This window comes from Chionomys nivalis, chromosome 3 (assembly GCF_950005125.1).
Source record: "Chionomys nivalis chromosome 3, mChiNiv1.1, whole genome shotgun sequence".
NCBI lineage: Eukaryota > Metazoa > Chordata > Mammalia > Rodentia > Cricetidae > Chionomys > Chionomys nivalis.
This window is the reverse complement of record NC_080088.1, coordinates 70,512,523-70,533,779: the sequence shown is the minus strand read 5'-3', so window position 1 is coordinate 70,533,779 and position 21,257 is coordinate 70,512,523. Positions and strand designations below refer to the sequence as shown.

The 21,257-nt window shown below is 43.8% G+C and overlaps 1 protein-coding gene across 1 annotated transcript; it reads left to right on the top strand.

Moving 5' to 3' along the window:
- Positions 1-15,084: 15,084 nt before the first annotated feature.
- Rtp4 (receptor transporter protein 4) lies at positions 15,085-19,785 on the top strand. Its single transcript, XM_057765400.1, has 2 exons — positions 15,085-15,343; positions 18,113-19,785. Exons 1-2 carry the CDS (start codon positions 15,159-15,161, stop codon positions 18,825-18,827), a joined length of 900 nt encoding a protein of 299 aa, XP_057621383.1. The 5' UTR covers positions 15,085-15,158; the 3' UTR covers positions 18,828-19,785.
- Positions 19,786-21,257: the final 1,472 nt, after the last annotated feature.

Here is a 21,257-nt window from a genome sequence, read left to right as displayed (position 1 = left end):
GAACGTATCATCAGCACTCCGGATTGTTCTCTGAAGCAGTAGCCCTCACGATCTCTCTCTGCTTGTTCTTCGTATATGCAAATGACACCCGATAATTAAAGTTCACTGGGAGCAAGCAGTCCCTCCCCATGAACGGGGTTTCATGTGGATTTTTAAAAATGGAAACAGAGAGAAACTGTCTGATAAAGAATTAGCCAGAAGAAAGGGAGTTGACTTCTCGCAACAGCAATGGAAAATCTAACTGAGGTCCTGTGGCTGCCCAGGGAAGGAGCGCCAAAGAACGGAACATAGCCAAGGGTGTGAAGATGACCTATGAGGATGGACCCAGGAGAGATCAGTAGCTCCAGTGGACAAGTCTGCGTCAGCATGCCAGCATGAACCTCCTCGGTGATCTTTGGGGGTGGGGGACAAATCTCAGCTTCTACATGGAAGTCACCATTCGGAGCCCATTAAAACACCCACCAAGACTTCCTTGGGTAGAGTGCTTGTTCTCTGGGTTCTTGGCTGCATTTTGTAGAGACTGAAAACTCTATCTGATGTCAGGAAGAGCCCTAAGGGTACCACTGTGTTTCTTGCTGCATTTCCACACTTAGGGTGAGCCTGCAAAGGCAAAACATGATCATTTGTCAAGGCTATGTAATATCTCTTCTGCTTTGCATCATAATGGCCCCGAATGGCCTGTCTCTATTTTTTATAGCTTTCCTCCTTTGCTTTCAATGTGGTTTACTGTTAATTAAGTTCATGCATTATGGCTGTGGCTGTCTCCATTCATCAAAGGCCAAGCCAGGTCAGCTTAGCCACAATGTCTAGACAAATGGTGGTTGGCGTCCTCTCCCAGAATCACACAGTAGAAAAGTGCACAGAGGCGGAGGTTAAAGTACCTTGCTTTAACACCGCCACTCATATTTACAGTAGCTTTATCTGGTGTGTTTTAATATTATCAACTCCACCTAAGACCCGTGCAGTACAAACTTCCAGAGACAAGCCTGGATTAGATGCTTCTACTCAGTAACCTTCCTTGATGAGCACCATCGGCCAATGGGTTTTTATAGGGACTATGTAGTCATGGAGATAAAGTATAATATTTGAGATGAAGTGCTCTCAATTTTGTTATCCATTTCATCTTTTGTTTCGTATTTTTCTCTCCAACCACAGAAACAGATGCTTTCTTGGTCTAAACATCTCTCTTCATGTGTGAGTCCTCAGTTCAAATTTTCTTTCATCCAAAACTATTATTTAAAGACTTTTGATATTCTTTCTGTTGTGAAGTAATATTATCCAGTAAGCCACTGGTTAGTCCATATCTAAATCATATTTACTGCACATATCATTGAATCTAATGGAATATATATATTATTTTTGTATTTCAGACAAAATATCAAGGCTCAAAGAGGGTAAACAGCTCAGCAAAAGCTATTGTTAAATGCCAACAAGCAAGCAAGGACCTTAAAAGAGCTTTAAATTATTTTCCATGGTTTGGAGATTTGATGACTCTGTTTGTGTGTTGAGGTTTTTCACAGTTGATTGACTTCTTATTTCATTCTCAGATATTATGAGCTGAGTAAGGAATTAATCATCACTTTGTGGGACTCAACTCATAACCCCGGAACACCGCTCAGACAGTCTGGTCCCCCTGTCACTGTCAGTTAGGCCACCAAACAGATGGTAAATCACCCTGGAAGACGCATGGTAGCTCACCCTTAACCTCTGTGTTGAAGGTTGGGGGCTGCTAACACTGAACACTTGCTTGCCCAGGTTAGACTTTGGGTGATATTAGAGTTCACCACTTTTGCTTGAAGGCCGGGTCTCTTGAGGTAAGACGATGTTATGGAAACCAGAGGGATCTGATGTTTTTGTTGTTTTGTTTCTAATTCTCCTGTACACTAAGCCCAAGATTCTTCTCCATTTTCACCGTGAGATTCCAGAATGACTTCTGCAGATAAAATTTAAAAGTGGGACCCCTTGAGATTTTAAATTTTCCCTACTGTTCCTATGCGTTGGTATAAGAACTCCACATCAAAGATCTGCTTTAGCTGCGTCTTTTCTGATTCTGGCCCGAGGTGGAGGTAGGGACAGACACTGCTCCTGCTACATGTGTTCACCACAGCCTCAAACAGTGCATGGGCAGTTCTGAATCTGGTTTTAAAGTCCTGCTGAAGACAACTGAAGCAGGAGTCATGTCTGTATATGCGGTTAGCTGCCTGGAAAGCCCGGGTGGGACTTTCTCCCTCTGAAACTCAGTTTGTTCAAGCTCGTGGAGATTCTTTCGACTCCTATATATATGGTTGGCTACTGAAACTGACCCCAGCATCTCAGGGACAGGCCTCACTAAGCCTGAAGCCAAACGGTTTTTACAGATATGATAAACAGCCCACCCTTCCGAGGAACAGAAATCAGCATCTGTATTCTGCCTCGTGGTTTATTTCAGCATGACCTTTGGTCTTTGCAGTTTTCTTTTGCAGACTTTGTCTTGGGCTTGAGAAGCCATCGACTCTAGATTCACAGATTGTTACCGTTCTTGATGGACATCATGGCAGACATTGGATGTGCCAGCATCCGGGAGGAAGAGGCAGCCTTGCCCACAAGAGGCAGAGTATGAGGTGAGGCTGGATAACAAGGTCGGGCAGGGGTGAACACTTGTAGTAAGTTTGGATTTCCTAAATAGCCTCTGTGCTGCCTGACTATTAGGGATATTCCTGGTTGTGTCTTTTAAATGCATAGATGATAACCTCGGAGGTACGGCACTGTGTTTGTGTGGCATTAAGAAAAGAAAAGCAAGAACGGCCCTTTGGAGTTGTTTCGCCAAGTTTGAATTACCCACTTCTCTTCCTGTGTCTTCTGTGGGTCTGGAGTATGTGGTTTTGGCTTGTCTATGGGCTCTCCACTGTGTGACCCTGTCTATGCCTGCCTGGTGGCTAACTGCCTGTCTTGCCGTGGCCCTAAGAGAAGACTTTGCTCTATATTTATTGCGCAATACAGAAAGCATCACAGGGAGAAGGATTGGGGATGTTTTTTTTACAGAAACAACTTCAACAATTTTACAAGGAATTAAGTCGCTGACTCCAGCTGACCCTGAAGCACTCAGGACAGCAAACACACCATTACCAAGCCCTATCTATCTATCTATCTATCTATCTATCTATCTATCTATCTATCTATCAGCGTTGCTTTCAGCATTTAAGGAGGGTATTTGTTGTGTAAGGGTGCTTTCATTTGTTACCATAACACATATACAAATAAATACATTTGCGTTGCTCTCAGAGTCAGGGGCATGGAAAAGTATATAAATTAAGATTAAAGATAGGCAGTAATGTAAGCTATCAAAGCTAATTACATAGGAAATTGAAGGCAAGTAAGGTTGGCTGTTACTTTGTTCTCTTGAAAGCAGAATAAACAAACAGGCTGGGTAGACACCAGCCTAAGTCTTAAGTAATAACAAGGTGTATTGTTAACTTGGATATCAGGGCCAACAAAAGTTCCAGTCTCTTTGAATGTAAGAGATATTTTTTACAAAATCCTATTGCATACATATTTATGATTTTCTTCTTATTTTATAATCTTACAAAACCTTTATTTGAAGCTTTACTATGTTTTATTTCCAACATATTGACAAAAGCTTTATGGTACCTCGAAGAAACATGAAACATAGCCACATTAGCAATAAAAAAGGTAAATAATTCTATTTGGTAGTACTGCTAACTATTTTAATCATCGGTCCTCACAGCAGCCCCACGAAAAGGCAATATTCTAATCTCAGTTTTAGATAGGGAAAGTGAGGCACAGAAAGGCTTAGGAATCTGAGCAAGGTCACTCTGGTGGCAAATGGTAGAACTAGGGCTGCAAATGGGCAATCTGGTACTCGTTCAGTGTTCCAGTTATGGAATGAGGGGCTCAAGATGAGAAGGGGTAAATAAGACACTCTGCAAAGAACAGGGGTCCATAAGGAAGGTGGGGGCACTGGTCAATTCTGAGAAAGGAGGGTATAGAAAAATTGATTCTCAGTGGTTCAGGGTGGGGTGGAGTCTCCGAACCCAACTTTGTCTTCCTTGTAGATTGGGCATTGTCTAAAATAAGGAATAAGGGACTAGATGCTTATAGACACTGACTGGACGTTTCATTGGCCTTTCAAAGGTAACTCTCTCATTCTGCTTTTCCTTAAGTCCGCCTGTCCTCTCTTCTGACTCCTATAACAACAACTCTAGGACACTGGGGCCTTGATGCTATATTAGGACACCTTCTTTCCCCTCCACACTGCCCTTTGGCTGAGAGGCAGTGCTAACTGGAGCTGTCGTCCACCTGGGGATTTCCTCAGTGGATCAGGGAGGCAGTTTGAAGACACCCATGCAGATTCCCTGTGTCTCCTCTGCTTTGGTTATTGTTGCCAACTCATCCTGTGTGGGGGAGTGTGTATACTTTCCAGAGAGTGTGTCATTAGAGGAATCTGAGCACTGGTCTACTGCCTCCTGGGCTCTTCTGGGTCGGGAAGGAGGTGCAAACTTATCATCATGAGCACGGAAGGAACCCTAGCCCAGAATTCATTTTTCTCTACTCTGGGGCTGACTTATATTCTCGTTCAGTCTCCTTTGCTGCAAATCCTTGGAGCACGTGCTAATTAATGCAATTAAAACTGTGAATGAGATCATGGATGCCTTAGTGACTGCCTCTCTCGCTTCTAATTTTCTCTTTTAACAAAGGTGCAGCCTTCCATCCCATTCTACGCACAAGCTAGAGTCGCTGAAGAAATAAATTGATGGACAGAACAGAGGAGTGGCTTCACTTGCCATTTCAGGACACTCTGGACTCAGTTCTCAGAGCACCTGACAAACAAAATGTTTTCTTTCAAGACACTTTGATCTGTGTTTTCTTCCTGAGAGCAGGAGGCTTTCTTCACAGCTGCCTCTCAGAAGTTCTCAAGTCTATTCTAACTGGTTAGATGGCTAGTCCGCTTTTTAGCAAGCTTGAGGGTCACTGAGGTTGGGTTTCTCCCTTCTCTACTCTGTTAATATTGTTTTAAAGAAGGGGAAAAGATCACAATTGCCTTTCCTTATGATTTAAAATATATAGGAAAAAGAGGAAGGCAGGGTTTTGTGAAGGCCTATTATAAAGGAAGGCTGTTTCTTCCTGCTAAAGCAAGCTATTTTAATTGATTTTCTGTTAAATTTATTTTTCTTCCTTTACTTCTTTTAAATCTATACTGTTATTTGATATTTAGTTAAAAATTATGTGAGTTGGTTTGACAGATTTGCCTTTTCAACTGCTAGGAAAATTTTAGTGTTACCAACTAGATAGAGATTTTCTGGTAAAGAAAAAGCCATGTTATTGTCCCTTACTCTAGGAGTCAATCCAACTGGGCCCATCAACCTCCTGGATGGTAGAACAGCCTTTGGAAAAGCTGCATATTCCAACAGAATTAGGAAAATAGAATAGAGCCTGCCTAAACATGTAAATGGCTCAATTGTCCCATTGGCCATTGCTCACCTTCACCCCTCAAAGTGTGGTCAACACAATGGTCCACTTGATAGTCACAGAGATAGGGGCACTGTGTGGTCTTATGTCAGCGTGACACAAGCTAGAGCTATCTGAAAGGAGGGAACCTCAACTGAGACAATGCCTCCATAAGATCCATCTGTAAGGCATTTTCTTAATTAGTGATTCATAAGGAGTGTCCAGCCCATTGTGGGTGGTCCCATCCCTGGGCTTGGGTTCTATAAGAAAGCAGACTGAGCAAGCTATGGGGAACAAGCCAGTAAGCAGCACCCCTCCATACAGTTCCTGCCTCCGGGCTCCTGGCCTGTTTGAGTCCCTGCCCTCTCTGCAGAATGATGTACTGTTTTATGGAACTGTGATGGAAATAAACCCATTCCTCGCCAAGTTGCTTTGGTCATGATATTTCGTCACAACAATGTTGACAGGGGTTTCTGTCCCACTAGGTCCCACAGTTGTTTAGTTCCAAATAAACGCACAGAGGTCTACATTAACCATAAACTGATGGGCTTAGTAGATCAGGCTTTTCTTATTAATTAATACTTACATCTTAAACTAGCCCATTATTCTTGTCTATGTTAGCCTCGTGGCTTGGTACCTTCTTTTTTGGTGAGGCAGTCACATCTTGCTTCATCTGCAGCTAGGTCACGGCTGTGGGATGTGTCCTCTTCCCAGAATTCTCCTGTTCTCATTGACCCCTCTACTTCCTGCCTGGTTGTCCTACCTATATTTCCTGCCTGGCTACTGGCCAATCAGCATTTTATTAAAAATAATACAAGCGACAAGATGAAAGACCATTGTCCCACAGCACAATAATAGTGACCCTAACTAAGACAGGCTCTCTATTCTACACATGTGTTCTACATTCTGTGGAAAGGAGTCTCTATGTACACACTGCTAATGGGTCATTTGCTGTAAGTTGACCTTCAGTCTAGATGTCATCAAAAGGTCTGGTTTGGTGAGGAATGCAAGACTCGGTGACCCTGGTGTCACAAAGCCTCCCTGCTACCAAGAGGAGACCAAGGAGAAAAGCAGCAGCACCATAAATCTCAGAGGCCACACTGACCCCTGACTCGAGGGGCAAGTCTGGAGTGCTGATAGTCTTTGTTGTTCCTGCCTCGATAACCCACAGCTATAGCTGAGATACAGACAGATCATTAGGATGCTTTTCTGGTTGCAAGCTCTCTAAATAAAACAGTTGATTTCATTCCTGAGCTTTGCCTGCGACCGTCAGCAGGACCATTTGCACACTCTCATCTCGTGAAAATGCTTTTTTCCACAATGGCTCCTTTAGTCACATTGCCACACTCACCCTTGAGAGTGCCTTCTGCAATTCTGTAAAAAAAATGCTACCTATTTTTTACAACTTGCTTAGCATTGTTAGATTTCTGAGGCAATGTAAAAAGACAGGAGTCTGACTTTCAACAGATGGGACTGTGTTCATTAACACATACAATGAGGAGCAGCCTCTCTCTTCTGGGAAGTTGAGGAATCTTCTGGGCTGGGGGGAAATTTGGCTATAGCCCTTTATATTGGTGGAATGAGGGCTTTGAGAATGAAGACATTGTTGCAGTCATAGAGAGTTATGTAGGCAGACTTTACTGTCCCGCCAGCCAGTTCCCAAATAACCACACAGAGACTTATTAAGTATAAATGCTCGGTCAATAGCTCAGGTTTATTAGTAACTAGCTTTTACATTTTGAATTAACCCATATTTCTCTGCCATGTAGCAGTATCTTTTTTTAATGCAGCAAGTTCATCTTACTTCTCTCTGAGACCCCTCCCTCCTCCTCCTCCTCCTCCTCCTCCTCCTCCTCCTCCTCCTCCTCCTCCTCCTCCTCCTTCTTCTTCTTCTTCTTCTTTTGTCTTCAAGTCCAGCCTAACCTCTACCTGTCCAGCTATTGTCCATTCAGCTCTTTTATTAACCAATGAGCGTAACACATATTTACAGTGTACAAAGATTGTCCCACAGCAGAGCTGCATGTCTCTCCTGCAGTCTTGCTTTGCTGAAACTGTTTGCCAAAGTTGAGGCAGGCTATATTGGGAGACAGGCTGTCTCAACAGGCATTCCCATCTAGGTTGACCAATACAGTTGAACATGGGTCATCTGTAATTTCATGGAAATCCTGTTTTACCACTGAGGCACCCTAGCAGGTGTTACATCTGAAATCATTTGACAGAGAACATATGGACTGAGGGCCAAGGGGAGACATAGTGAATTCCAGAACCAAAGATTCTAACAATAGGTAAGGCTTGAAGGGTCCCATCATTAATACATTAGGTGAGTCATTTTCCCTCAGTCTTAGTGAGGAGTGGAGAGGGATAATCACAATGATAGCTTAAACCAGACAAAATCCAAGCATGAAGGATAAGAGAGAGGTGCCTTCGATGGTATAAAACCTGGTGTGTATGGACTACACTCAAAACAGTTCTATGCCTAACAGCATTTAGCCAACACAAACTGGACTTAATGGAGGTTGGGGCATGAAGATGTGGGAGGCTGGGTGAACAGGTGTAGGAAATATCAAATATCAGTCCTTCTCATCAAATTCTTTAAAACTTGTGTTTAGGACAACCAATTCAAATTCTTTTTATCTCCCACAACCCCCCCCCCCCGACCTTGTAAGAATTTTATGCAAAAGCTCCCTGCACTGTTGTGGATAGCCCACCAGAGACACTCAGACACAGTTTATAGTAAACTGGAGGTCTTTATTCCAGCCAGCTGGGACTATGCTTAGATCTTCAGCTCCTAAGTGTAGCACTAAGCATTTAGAAAAGGGCTTTTCATGGCAAACGCCACATCCTGCTATCTTTCTCTGCAGCAGTAGGGGGTGTTTTCACAAGAAGGCACCGGAACAGAAGCTAAGTTGCCAGGGACAGCTTGACTTTGGGTTCCTAGGATAGAGTCGGGTAACTTTCCATGGGGTTTCCCATCAAGGAGATCAAATTCTAGTTAAACCTGAAAAGGCCTCATCAAGAATAGGAGATGGAGGAACCTTGGGACTGACTGTCCCTTCACATTCCCCACTGGTTTTATGGGCATGAGTCAAATCATTGACTCATCCTGTTCTGGGGGTGGGTGTGCTGTAGCTGGTCCTAAGGACAAGTAGCTTAACTGGATTTATTCTCTGCTTGATGTTGTTATCGATGCAATGAATATGCAGGGTCCCACTGGAAACTCAATCAGGATGAAAACCAACTGCCTAAGTAACGCTGACAGTAAGGTGGTCAGCCATGGGGACCAGGCAAAAAGGGACTGATGCCAACTATCTGACTAGTGTCTCCTTTCTTCCCTTTTCTTTGAGGTTTTTTCTGATCTTGGCAAAATTTTCCTTGATTACCCCTGATTGGTTGACACAAAAGCAGTGAGCTTTTCCTAAGGCCATGCAAAACCCTCCGAGTTTCAGAAAAAGGGGTCCAGCTCCAGTTCTGTAGGACTACCTCCATGAGGGAGTCAACTTGACTCTCCAGCCTGGAAATGGACTTCTCCAGATGACCCAAGGCTATCTGGGAATACCTACTGCCAGTAGCCTTTAAGTTACCCGCCCACTTGGGTGTGGCCTCTTATACTATTTATGCCGATATAAAGCATGCATCCAGTCTCTTTTCTGGCCACAGGATTCAGTTGCTGTTCTCTGTTCCAGCAGAGATTGTGACTTGTGAGTCTACCCCTAAATAAATAACCCTCTATTACTCTCAATTCTGAGCTAATGTGGGATTTCTTTTAAGCATCCTTCTTCAGGGAACTGAGTTCCCTAACGCTTTGATTCCCAACAGTCAAAACTGAGGAGCCGATGGTAGTTGCAGCAGCTCTTCCTGCTCCTAGTAAGACTGGGAACAGAATTGGCACCTGTTTGACCCTCATTAACGTTGAAGGCCAGCATGAGCTCTCTCCTCTTCTCCGTTATTGGCATATACCTGGGGGATAACATGGACCGATATATGGAGAGGGTGGGTGGTGGTGTGGGTATGACTCTCCAGAGAACTGGATGAGGCACATTTTGTCAAACTGTTAGTACAAGCAAGCCAGGTAGGTTCAGGGGCATGAAAGAATATGTAGTCCTCTAGGCTAGTGTCGACTCTCCAGGCATTAGAGTAAACCTTAGAAGGTGAGGAAACAAGATTGTAATTTGAGGACATGATGCAGGTACTTTGTCCTTAGCAGGATGATTCATCAGCAGCAGGACATACATAAAATTGCAGTCTCTACAGGCCTTTCCTGGCTAGGCTTCTCCACAACCTGATTTGCTAACCTCTATCGTGTAGTTGTTTTCATTGTTGTTGTTTGTCTTTTACTTTTTGGGGGCCTGTTGACCGATGTTTCTGTCCCACCTGGTCCTTCAGTCATTCAGCCCCAAAGAAATACACAGAGGTCTACATTAATTACAAAATAGTTGACCTAGTATCTCAGGCATTTCTTACTAACTCTTACATTTTATATTAGTTCATTATTCTTGTCTGTGTTAGCCACGTGGCTCGGTGCCTTATTCCACGAGGCAGTCACATCTTGCTCCCTCTGTGTCTGGGTGATGGCTTCAGACTGAGCTTTCCTCTTCCCAGATTTCTTCTGTTCTTGTTTGCCCCGCCTCTACTTCCTGCCTGGTGCCCTGCCTATACTTCCTGCCTGGCTACTGGATACTAATAAAAATCAGCATTTTATTAAAAATAATACGAGTGACCATTGTCCCACAGCAGGGGCCTGCCACCCAGCTCCCAAATAAACACATGGAGACCTGTTCTTACTTATGATCGCCTGGCCTTAGCTTGGCTTGTTTCTAGCCAGCTTTTCTTAACTTAACTGGATCCCATATACCTTTTGTCTCTGGGCTTTTACACTTGTTTATTCTATATACATTTTTTTCCCTTTTTATTCTGTGACTGGCTGTGTGGCTGTGTGACTGGCCCCTTTTCTTGCCCCATCTCTTATTCTCCTCTTCCTATTTATTCTCTGTACCTCTCAGCCCCACCTGTTTCCCCTCCTGCCTCACTGTTGTCCATTCAGCTCTTTATCCGATCAATCAGGTGCTTTAGGCAGGCAAAGCAACACAGTTTTACAGGATTAAACAAATGCAACATAGTTCCTTGCTCGTGCTCTGTCTCCTGCTCTTGATTTGGACCTTGAGATTTCAGTCCGGTGCTCCAATGTGGGTCTTTGTCTCTGTCTCCTTTCATTGCCTAAATGTTTTTCTTTGGGTTCACCTTCTTAATTAGCTTCTCTAGGATCACGCATAATAGGCTCAACGTCCCCTATTCATGGCTAGAAACCAAACACTGAGACAATGGAGATGTTCTATCAGGAACTCACCAAGGCCAGCTGGCCTGGGTCTGAAAAAGCATGGGATAAAACCGGACTTGCTGAACATAATAGACAATGAGGACCACTGAGAACTCAAGAACAATGGCAATGGGTTTTTGATCCTACTGCACGTACTGGCTTTGTGGGAGCCTAGGCAGTTTGGATGCTCACCTTATTAGACCTGGATGGGGCTGGGTGGTCCTTGGACTTCCCACAGGGCAGGGAACCCGGATTACTCTTAGGGATGATGAGGGAGGGGGACTTGATAGGGGAGGGGGAGGGAAATGGGAGGTGGTGGCGGGGAGAAGGCAGAAATCTTTAATAAATAAATAAGTAAATAAAAATAAAAAATAAATAAAATAAAATAAAAAAAACCAAATGCAACATAAAAGAATGTAACACGTCTTTGCATCATTAAACAAATGTCCCACAGCATAAACAAATGTGACACATCTTAAACTCATATTCCATAACACTGTCCGTCCACTAGACCCCCACTGCTTCATCCCTGGAAGGAGCATAAGGGAGCAGAGGTCCACCTGAAAGTTTCCCATCCCCAGCTTTTCTGTGGTCCCATGTCCAGGTTTGGGGTGGATGAAGATTGTGTATCCAAGTTAGTAAATTCTGGTCAGTCTTATCTTTAAGGTGTCTGAGTTCATGTTTTTTCTTTTTAATTGGGGTGATGAATCCGGGGTGGTGGGGGACAATTTTGTATTCTGTCAATGACATTTTAAATAAATGCTGATTGGCCACTAGTCAGGCAGGAAGTATAGGTGGGACAACCAGACAGGAAGTAGAGGCGGTGCAATGAGAACAGGAGTATTCTGGGAAGAAGGAAGCTCTTTCCCCAGACCTACCCAAATCACCAAAGAAGCAGGATGTGACCTGTCCTGCTGATAAAGGTACTGAGCCATGTGGCTAACATAGATAAGAATAATGGATTAATATAAGTTTATGAGCTAATAAGAAGCCTGACCTAATGGGCCAATCAGTTTATAAGTAATGCAGACTCTGTGTGATTTCTTTGGGACCTAATGACTGTGGGAACCAGGCAGGACAGAAGCCCCAACAAGTAGGCCCTCATGTTACACCGGGGAATGACAACCACTTTCACCGCAGTTGGCATGGTAAGAAGAACTAGGTAGGACCCCTTCCACACAGGGATCATCCTTATCCAAATCAAGTTTTCTGGCTGGAAGTGGTAGGAAGGTTTGGAGGCGGGAGATGGCAGGGTTCCTTTCTCAGTCCAGTCAAAGCCCTACTGGGGTGAGCTCCTTGCAAAACCAGCTCTGACTTGAGAAGGGAATGATTAGAAATGGCTGCTGGGAAATATCTCAGGATTTGGGGAGGATGGGAAGTATTTCCCAAACATAACTCAAATGGTGTAAGCCTCTCCCAGTACAGAGCACACTGGGTCCTGAACAGGACAAAGGGGAGGAGGTTGGCCCAATTTTTGCCAGGTTCTGTGACTAATTTGGTCAATTTCCTTAAGAGTTCTATTCATCCTCTCTATCTGTCCTAAGCTCTGTAGCCTATAAGCTCAATATAATTTCTAGTTAATATTTAATACCTTTGTCAGATTTTGAGACACTCTGGAATTGAAGGCTGGGCCATTATTGGACTCCAAAGCTAGGGGAAATCCAAAACTAGGAATTATTTCCTGAAGAGGTTTATTAGGAATTATTAGAGGTGTCTCTATTCAAGTAGGGTAGCCTTCTATCCCTTCTGAGAATGTGTCTACAAACACTAGCAAGTATTTCTAGACAAAAACAGTAGGCCCTATAAAACACCTGGTAAATTCTGTTCATATAAAGGCCCCTGCTGCATTCAAAGAATTTGATGGCCTGGAGCAGTGACTTTTTTTCCCCCCTTAGAATAAGAACCCCTTTTCTTCCCACCCCTCCTCCTTCATCTCCTGTGTGCAATTCGTTTCAGATTAGCCAATCAGATAAGACTGTGATGCTGTATCTCAGTCCCTGGGGGAAAAGACTCAATCTCTACTTGAGTTAAGTAGAAAGCCATGTGTACTTCCTTCCTACCTGTCTGTTCGCTCTTTAGGGCACACCCTCTTTATCAAGAGCAAAGCGCTTTTCCAGACACTTCTGTTGGAATGGGTGGTCTCTTTTTTTTTTCTTTGACAGCCTGAGTTTATTTTTAACACTAGGGAGATGGGAGACGCGAGAGGGGTTGCGAAGGGGGATGAGTGTGATTAAAGTTTACTGTATGAAAATCCTCAAAGAGTTAATGACAGCATTGTTAAAAATGTAAATCTTAAAACAAAAAGGAGAACACAATAGAACAAACCGATTCTTAAGGGTTGTTTAGCTCTAGCATTCTAGACGGAATGTATTCCAAGTTCCCAGAATTCCCCATGTTCTTTGTGTAGATATAGGTGCTTTCCTATGTTATAAACAAGAGAGTTACATGATAGAATATACAATTCTGGCTCCCAATAAAGTCACATTAATGTTTAGAAAGCTCTTGATGATAGGTGGGTTCTGTTTCCAAATAGACAAAGTAATGGGGTTCTAAGGATGGCGTGTCCTGCTTCTCATATCTTTTCCATTTGACTAGACTTCAGGGGAACTAAGTTTCTGGTCTGGAATTTAGGCATTGCTTTAAAAGATCTAGTTCAATCCCTGAGCTCCACCAGCCCCCAAACATCAATTCACTGCTCTGTCTGTGAGAGAAGCCGCTACCAGGGCTCCTGTGTTCCCTGATGGATATTTTCCATATGAAAGGAGAAGTTGAGGTGCAAACCCAAGGCTTCAAAAGCATCAAAAGTCCTTTTTCTAAATGTCAGAGACAGAACTCCACACAGTCTGCCTCTTTCTAACTTTGCAGTCTGCAGAGGCAGCTGGCTGACTTCCAGGTAGCGGTCCTCACCAGACTTGTAAGCCACAGCAGTTTTCATGGACTCACAAACCCGAGGACAAACAAGGTCCTAGAAAAATTGGGGATACTAAGAGCTGGTAGAGGAACGCAGTGCATATATTTGAAGCTGGCTTCTGCAGTCCAGAGGACCAGGGGCCGGTTTCTTTCCTGGTTTGGTGAGTCTATAAATACCACTGTGGTTTACCAGCTTTGTATTTCTCCCACAGACACCTCCTTGTACCTACCGGCCCTTAACTTTGTACAGTCTGCCGAACACCTGTCACAAAGGGTTTGCTGTGGCCGCCTCACTGGGATGCCTCTCAGGTGAGTAATAATCTGTTCATCTTGGTCTCCTAGTCTGATCCTCAGGGCACAGGAGAATCCCTAGCTCAGAATGCCAAATTGGGGCTTGATTCCTGTCCTCTGGCTCTGGTACCCTGTGCCAGGCCACAGCAAGCCTCCACTGCTTCTCTCCAGGCAGTGAGGTGGGTGCAGACACCGCAGGTCCTGCTTACTTACCTGTAACTTTGGGCAAGGATTGCCAGGCCTTGGCATGTTGCTTGCAAAATACCAGTGTTAGAAAGAAGCTTGGGGTAACAAGAAAAGAGAGCGAGACTCACATTTTAGTGTCCAGACAAAGCAAACATTAGTCCTGATCAAGAGGGTGTTCTATGGACCTCGAACACACCAGGGCAGGAAGCACAGTTGGTTTTGAATCTAACTCTGGTAGAGACTGACTTTACCCCATTGGCTGGGGTCTGACATCAGAGTTTAAAGTTTAGCTGCTGTAAAAAGAACCTGGGTGAAGGGAAGAAAGGAAATCAGGATGGGGTCAGCCATTTAATTTACTTATGCTCCCACAATGCATCAGGACCTTGGTATAAACAAAGACTTTACTGGGTGGGAGGTTGTTAAGATATTTGTATAAAGGTGGAGGGGGCAAAAAGCTTTGAATTCTTTTTGTTGCAAACAACAAGGTTTATGGTGTTTGGTAGAGAACACTCATATTTAATGTTTCATACCCCGGGAAAATTCCCCTGCTAGGAACTTGCCTGCGGATTTAATTAGGGCCATCAGGTGATTGGGGCCACAACCCCCTACAGCTCTCCCCGGATCTCTACCAGGCCACTAGCATCTGTTGGAGCAAGCACTGTGTCTCAGTTACTAGGCGTCCTTTACTTCAGTTCCCACATTAGTGCTTTGTTTACAATCAAACTTTAAAAAGAGGAAAAAAAAATGAACGAAAAATCCCCACACACCAGTCCCTAGCCGGCAAACAGAGCTCGCTGCTGGGGCAGTTCAGCTTGGCCTCTGCACACGGTAGCAGCTCTCTGCTGCCTTCTGCCTTTCTAATGAGGAATGGTTCTGTGCACCTTGGAAATCAAAAGCCAAAGGCAGGAAATGGAAACTGAAAGTCAACGGAGAACCAGAAAACGAAACTGTTCTCTCTTTTTTTTCTCTCTCTCTCTTTGCCAGAATTGAGCAAGACAGCAAGCTGCTCACTATGCATAGACCTCAGCGTTCACCTCAAATGTCATTCTCAGATCCCAGTACCTGGGAGCAGATGTTTCAAGAGCTGATTCAGGAGGAGAAACCCAGGGCCAAGTGGACCTTGCAGCTGGATAAGAATATTTTGCCGGATGACTTGACCATGGGATGGAGGCAGTACCAGCAGGCAGGAGTTGGCTGGTGAGTGGGGGTTGGGCAGATTGTTGGTCCTCCTGAAGGTCCCACTCAGCACAGAATAGCCACTGCCAATCTGCTCTTACAAAAAAAAAGGGGGGGAGAACAAATGTGACTGGGTGGGTCCCCCAGTCTTCTGTGGTCACGGGGCTGGTTGGGGGCCCCTAGACGTCAACCCTCCACCTTGTTTAACGCAGGAAGTCTTTCTGTCCTACCAGGTCTACTTACTATAATAGTTCTGCAGTCTGTGGAGAGTACCTCCAAATTGTTCCAACCTTCTCTCTTTTTATTGAATCTCCAGCTAGAACAGGCCTGGCCTTGGATCCAGCTGCTTACCGCTCTTATCAAGAGAAAACATAGTAAAATACTTACGATGGAGAAATAGATTTATCTACAATTTGGGTCCAAATGGGGGTCAGGGCTGTTCTTAACCTGTCTCTGTCTTCCATGCAGCAGTGTTGGCATTTATAGAAACAATGAGACAGAATCGGAATGAGCATGTTACCAGAAATGTTGGGGGTCCCCTCTATAGGTGCTTGATGACACCAGGGGAAGTAAGCATCTTTCTTGGGGTTCTTAATTTCTTCAGTAAAAGAATCTTAAAACGGACAGGACACTCAAATGGAAGCTTGAGGGCCATTTTATTTGTTTCAAAGTAAAGCCATTGGGTAGGCAAGCTATAAATCTCAGTGGCTGGCTGGGGGAGGGGAATGAAGAAGGGGCAGAAGGTCCTACCCTATGAGTAAAGTTGCCGCAGAGCTGTGCCGTGGTAGATGGCCACACGGCAGGGGTGGGACATAAAGAGAACAAGTAAGCAAGGTCAGTGTCGCAGAAAGCATGCTTAGGACCGAGGTGGCAAGGAGAAAAGGGAAAGTTATGTTAGCCTGAGTAATTCAGAAAAGTGAACAGACTCGTGAAGCCAGACAAGGAGAGTTGCTGAGCTGGGTTTTGTAAGCTGCGGCCATAAGGAGCAGGAATTCTGGGAAGGAAATTACAATATCATTAAAAGGATATCCCACGTTATCCCTCTAGCATGTGATAAGTACTGAATCCCTAGTCATTGGACATCCTCTGCTGCCCATGTAATAAGCCAATCAAGCTGAATTAATAAATCCAGGTTTATTAAACAGAGTAGAGCAAAGCAACTACTGGGCGACTCTTGGGAAAGCAGGGAGGAATCACATGGCAAATATGACAACCAGGTCTTAAATAGCCTGCATGCATTAAATAACCCGAGTAGCCCAGGGGAGGGGCTGACTCTTGGCGGGCTTTCTCAGGGGTGGGGTTTGGAGGGCAGCTCCAGGAGATAACCCCAACAGCATGGCTTAAGGGAAACCCATCTTCTTAGGGGTGGTTGGTCAATTAGCTTGGCTGCTTGGCTGATCCAACTGAAATGTTATGTATCTTCCCAGACCAGAGATTCTATGCTCTTGACAAAAAGGAGCTTGCTCTTAATGGGCCATTATTGCTATTCTAACTCATAGATTTAGTTGTGGAATCTGTGAGATTTGACAGTCTCTGGAGACACAAATATCTAACTCAGGGGCCAGAAGTTCTAGGGCGGGCCCTTTCCACTCCCAGCGTGGCATTTCCTGCAGGAAGCTGGAATTGAAAAATGGAGGGCTGGGGAGGGGAGGGAGAATCAAATTTTGAGGGAGTCTCCTATATTAACACTGACCAGTCCCTTCAGGCTACATTAAGACTCCTTGCCTGACCTCTGCTCAGGGCTAGTTCCTAAGAGTCAACTAAATACAAGCAGCCATACTGCACATTGTTTTACAGAAAGCCTGTGGATAAAAAGAGAGAAAGCTAAAAGCCAGGCCCGAGTGTCTGAGGAACACCCTTTCTTTATTGGCTGCCCTCCCTGCGGTCCCAGTCAAGTTCCAGGTTGTAGGGAACAGTTTTCCTTACCTTGTCAGGAGAGTAAGAATGGCTGGCCTGGGAAGCTAAACCCCTGTCTCTAGAACTCTAGGGCCTTTTCCAGGGCCTCTAGGGCCCGCAATTCTTTCCTACCTCCTCATCTGTGCTGCTGCTTGCTCACCCTTGCCCTATCTCAAGCCCAGTGTGCCCTACCCCTTATGAGCCTCGGGCATACATTTCCACACATTCTAATCTGTCCCTAAGATGTTGCTCAGTAGAGGTACGCGCTGTAGTAGGTAGATGAACAAGGTTGGTTTGCATGGCCTCGGCTGAGGAAAGAACCCTCCCCCACTTGCTTTGTATATCCCAAGTTGTGTGTACATTTTATTATTCGTTTTTCTTACAGTACCTGTGAGGAATGACCTACAGAGGAAGGGCACCAACACTGAAAGGCAGCAGTATTGCCTGCCTCTCGATAGGTAGTTTATAGAAGTTTTATGTCATCGTGAAGAACGTTTTATGCACATAATAACAATTCTCTTTGTGTGTGTGTGTGTGTGTGTGTGTGTGTGTGTGTGTAACAGCCCAGACACTCCTCGAACTCACTTTGTAGACCAGGCTGGCCTCGAACACAAATCTGCCTGCCTCTGCCCTCCTAGGTCTGAGATTAAAGGCGTGCACTGCTGACTCCCTGCAAATTCTCTTCTTTTTAAGACTACCAGAGAGGCTTTTACTATCAAAGATGTAGGCTCAGTAGTAACAGGAAAGCATTTAAAACACAGTGTCCCTTGTTCTTGCTTTTCTGTGACCAGGTCATTCAATACCGTATGAAAGGGATTCCTAGAGCTCCTTAGCTGACCATTGTCTCTCAGACCTGAGCTGAGGATACCGTGGGCTTCTTTGTTCTGCCTACAGGTTCCAGTGTTCCATATGCAACAGACACTGGACTTCTGCCCAAGTGAAGATCCTGTGCCACATGTACTACGAGCCTAGGAAACTTCAGGGCCGGGTGCTCATGAGGATCTTTGCTCAGAGGTGCCAGAAGTGTTCTATGGCTAAATTTGAGAATCCTGAGTTCTCTGCAGAGAGCATCCAAAGAATTCTGGAGAAGCTGGTTAGTTATATTGTGCAGAAATACTATGGACATGGCCTCAAGAAAATAACATCAACTTCAAATGAGAGGGTGCTTTTGGATGGACCCCATGACAGAGCCAATTGTGAGGCATGCACTCTGGACCCCCATGGAGGGTGTGCATACAAAGCAAAGCCACTCAAATCCCCATCTCCTCCACCAAAGAGCTGCAGTTCTTTCCCACCCCAGACCCACGGTTCTTCCTCACCAAAGAGCCACGGTTCTTCCCCACCAAAGAGCCATTGTTCTTTCCCACCACAGAGCCACAGTTCTTTCTCAACAAAGAGCCACAGTTCATTCCCACCACAGAGTCTCGGTTCTTCCCCAGCAAAGAGCCACAGTTCACCCCCACCACAGAGTCCCAATTTTTTATCTCAGCCTACAAGCACACATTCTGAAAATGTGCATGCTCAGGAACACAGAGAGCCCAATATCACAGGGCTTTTTGCGGCTTTGTCTCTTGGAGCAATTATCCTTTTTCGTCTAATCTTTCTGTAATAGACTTATCGTCTTGTTTTAATTCTAGAGTTATCCATAAAATGGATGTCATTTTAACATGACAATGACTTGATTTGAGATCAAGAAAGGCCAAGTATGTAAAATAAACCTGGTGTCCTGGACGGGCTCTGAAAATAACCTAGAACATGACATATACATAATGGAGTTTAAAACAAATTCTTACTAAGTCACTGAACCGTCTGTATTTGCTTGCTCACTTATTGTTATCAAGCTATATTGATTAAATCTTGACGAGGTCATGAGTATTATTGTAAATGTGCTGTGATAGACCGAATAATGCTCCCCCCACCAAAACCGCCCTTACCCTACCCTCTAGAACTTGTGACTGTGCTATTGTATTTTGAAGAATGGATTTTGGAGACATGATAAAATTAAAAGATCTTGGGGTAAATTGTCTTGCGTTCTCAGGTTGAATAACAAAAGGTCCTTCTGTTCATCTTTTCAGTCAAGGTCCATCAGAAGATTAACCTTGAAGGCTTGGCCTCTGGGTGACGGTGCTATGGAAGGGCATGTGAAGTTTAGGGCGTGGTGCTGTGAACTGATCCTTCTTGTGCACTGTAAATATGCAGTACTCTCATTGGTTAATAAAAGAACTGACTGGCAGGTAGCCAGTATGGGTGTGACAACCAAGCTAAGGATGCTGGGATGCAGAAGGGCAGCATTGTGGGAGTTGCCAGCCAGATGAGAACAAGTCAGAAACACAAAATAGAAGTAAAAGTCACGAGCCCTGGGGCAGCACATAGATTAATAGAAATAGATTAAGTTGTAAGAGATAGTAACAAGCCTGAGCTATCAGTCGAGCGTTTATATTTAATATACGCCTCAGTGTGTTTATTTGGGGGTTGCTGGCAGGATAGAAACTTTGCCTACAAATGGCATTCCAACATGGGGCCAGAATTTCCACATAAGACCTGAGAAAGCTTTACCAAAAGGTTCTAAACACACAGACACAGAGCCAAAGGCATCTATCTAGTTTCATGTCTCTCATGCTAGCTGTGGTACAGGGTCACATCTCCTGGCCGCTGCCTGCAACCTTGAGCTGCCAGCGCACCCTGAGATGAGCTGAGTGGCAGGTTCCTGCAGTCTCTCAGGCTGGCTATGAGCACAGTCATATACAGAAAAGTGGCTCTTGGCAGCTGCCTGTGGGAAGAGCCAGCCACCGTGCACTAAACTAAGCTACACCTGACGTATTTTAAGATTCGTCTCATGAGGTCAGAAAAAAAATCACAGATACACAGTAAAGACAGATTCAGATAGAAAAAAAAAAACCTCTAAACAGGTTACAGTGTGTTTAAAAATATACATAGGATTAAGAGAGATAAGAGAAGGTATAGAGAGTCATAAAAAAATAAATATATAGTTTTAAAATAATAAAGTGCTTTAAAAGTGGGTAAAGTAATATAAAAGAAAAAGCTACGCAAAGACAGGACATACAAAGAAAGTCTGAATTCTGTATGTTACTGTTTGTGTTGTCTTTAAATATTTTAGCTGCCAAGGGACACTGGATTATAAAAACTGCTAAATAAAACATAACCTATATATTTTAAAAATGTGTTGAGTTCAAAATTTAAGTCAAAATGTGTGTTACTTTGGGGGAGAGGTGATGCTTTTATTTTCACAGAAAATGTGGAATCATTCCAGGTTAAAGATGATCAGGTTTGGTTGAGGAAGACCCCCTGAAATTCTGACTACAGACATAGAGAAATAAACCTAGAAGAATGACAAGACCTGTGATATATATACTCAAATACATAACCAAAAAATCATCTTTGGCTGACTTATGTACAATGCACAATCTATACTTGTATTAATGCAGGTATGTATGTTACCTTTAAAAGTTTATGTATTTTCAGAGCAAAGAAACCAGACACCAATGAAAATGAATGGCCCAAGTGATCCAGCATTCAAAACAACTTCAAGGCTGCTGACAGATGATTCAGCCTTATAGAATACTCCAGCCCAGACCTAACAATTATCTTGATTTTTCTCAAGGGTCCTCTAAAGATACCAGCAGCCCCAGACAATGGGAAGCAGTCTAGAGGAAACAAAGCCCACATCCCCAAAATATGAATTATGAATGTTTATTATTATTTAAAGGGATTGGTTATAAATTGTTATTGGTAATAGTCAGAAAAAAAGCTGAACAAAGGAGATTTGATTTAGGGATCTTGTTCTGAAAGGAAAAAGAGGGGGTATATAAGTGATAGGATAAAAGGGTAGATTATTGAATCTATTTTTAAACTAAAAAGACTAGTCTTAAATATTTTACATTGGTATATATTTTAGTCTATTAATATACATTTAAAGTTAATTTTGTTATACTGTATGTATGTTTCTGTTTTTGTTTAAGATATATCTATACAACTCATACCTATACAACTCATTTAAAAATATAATGCATAATTAAGA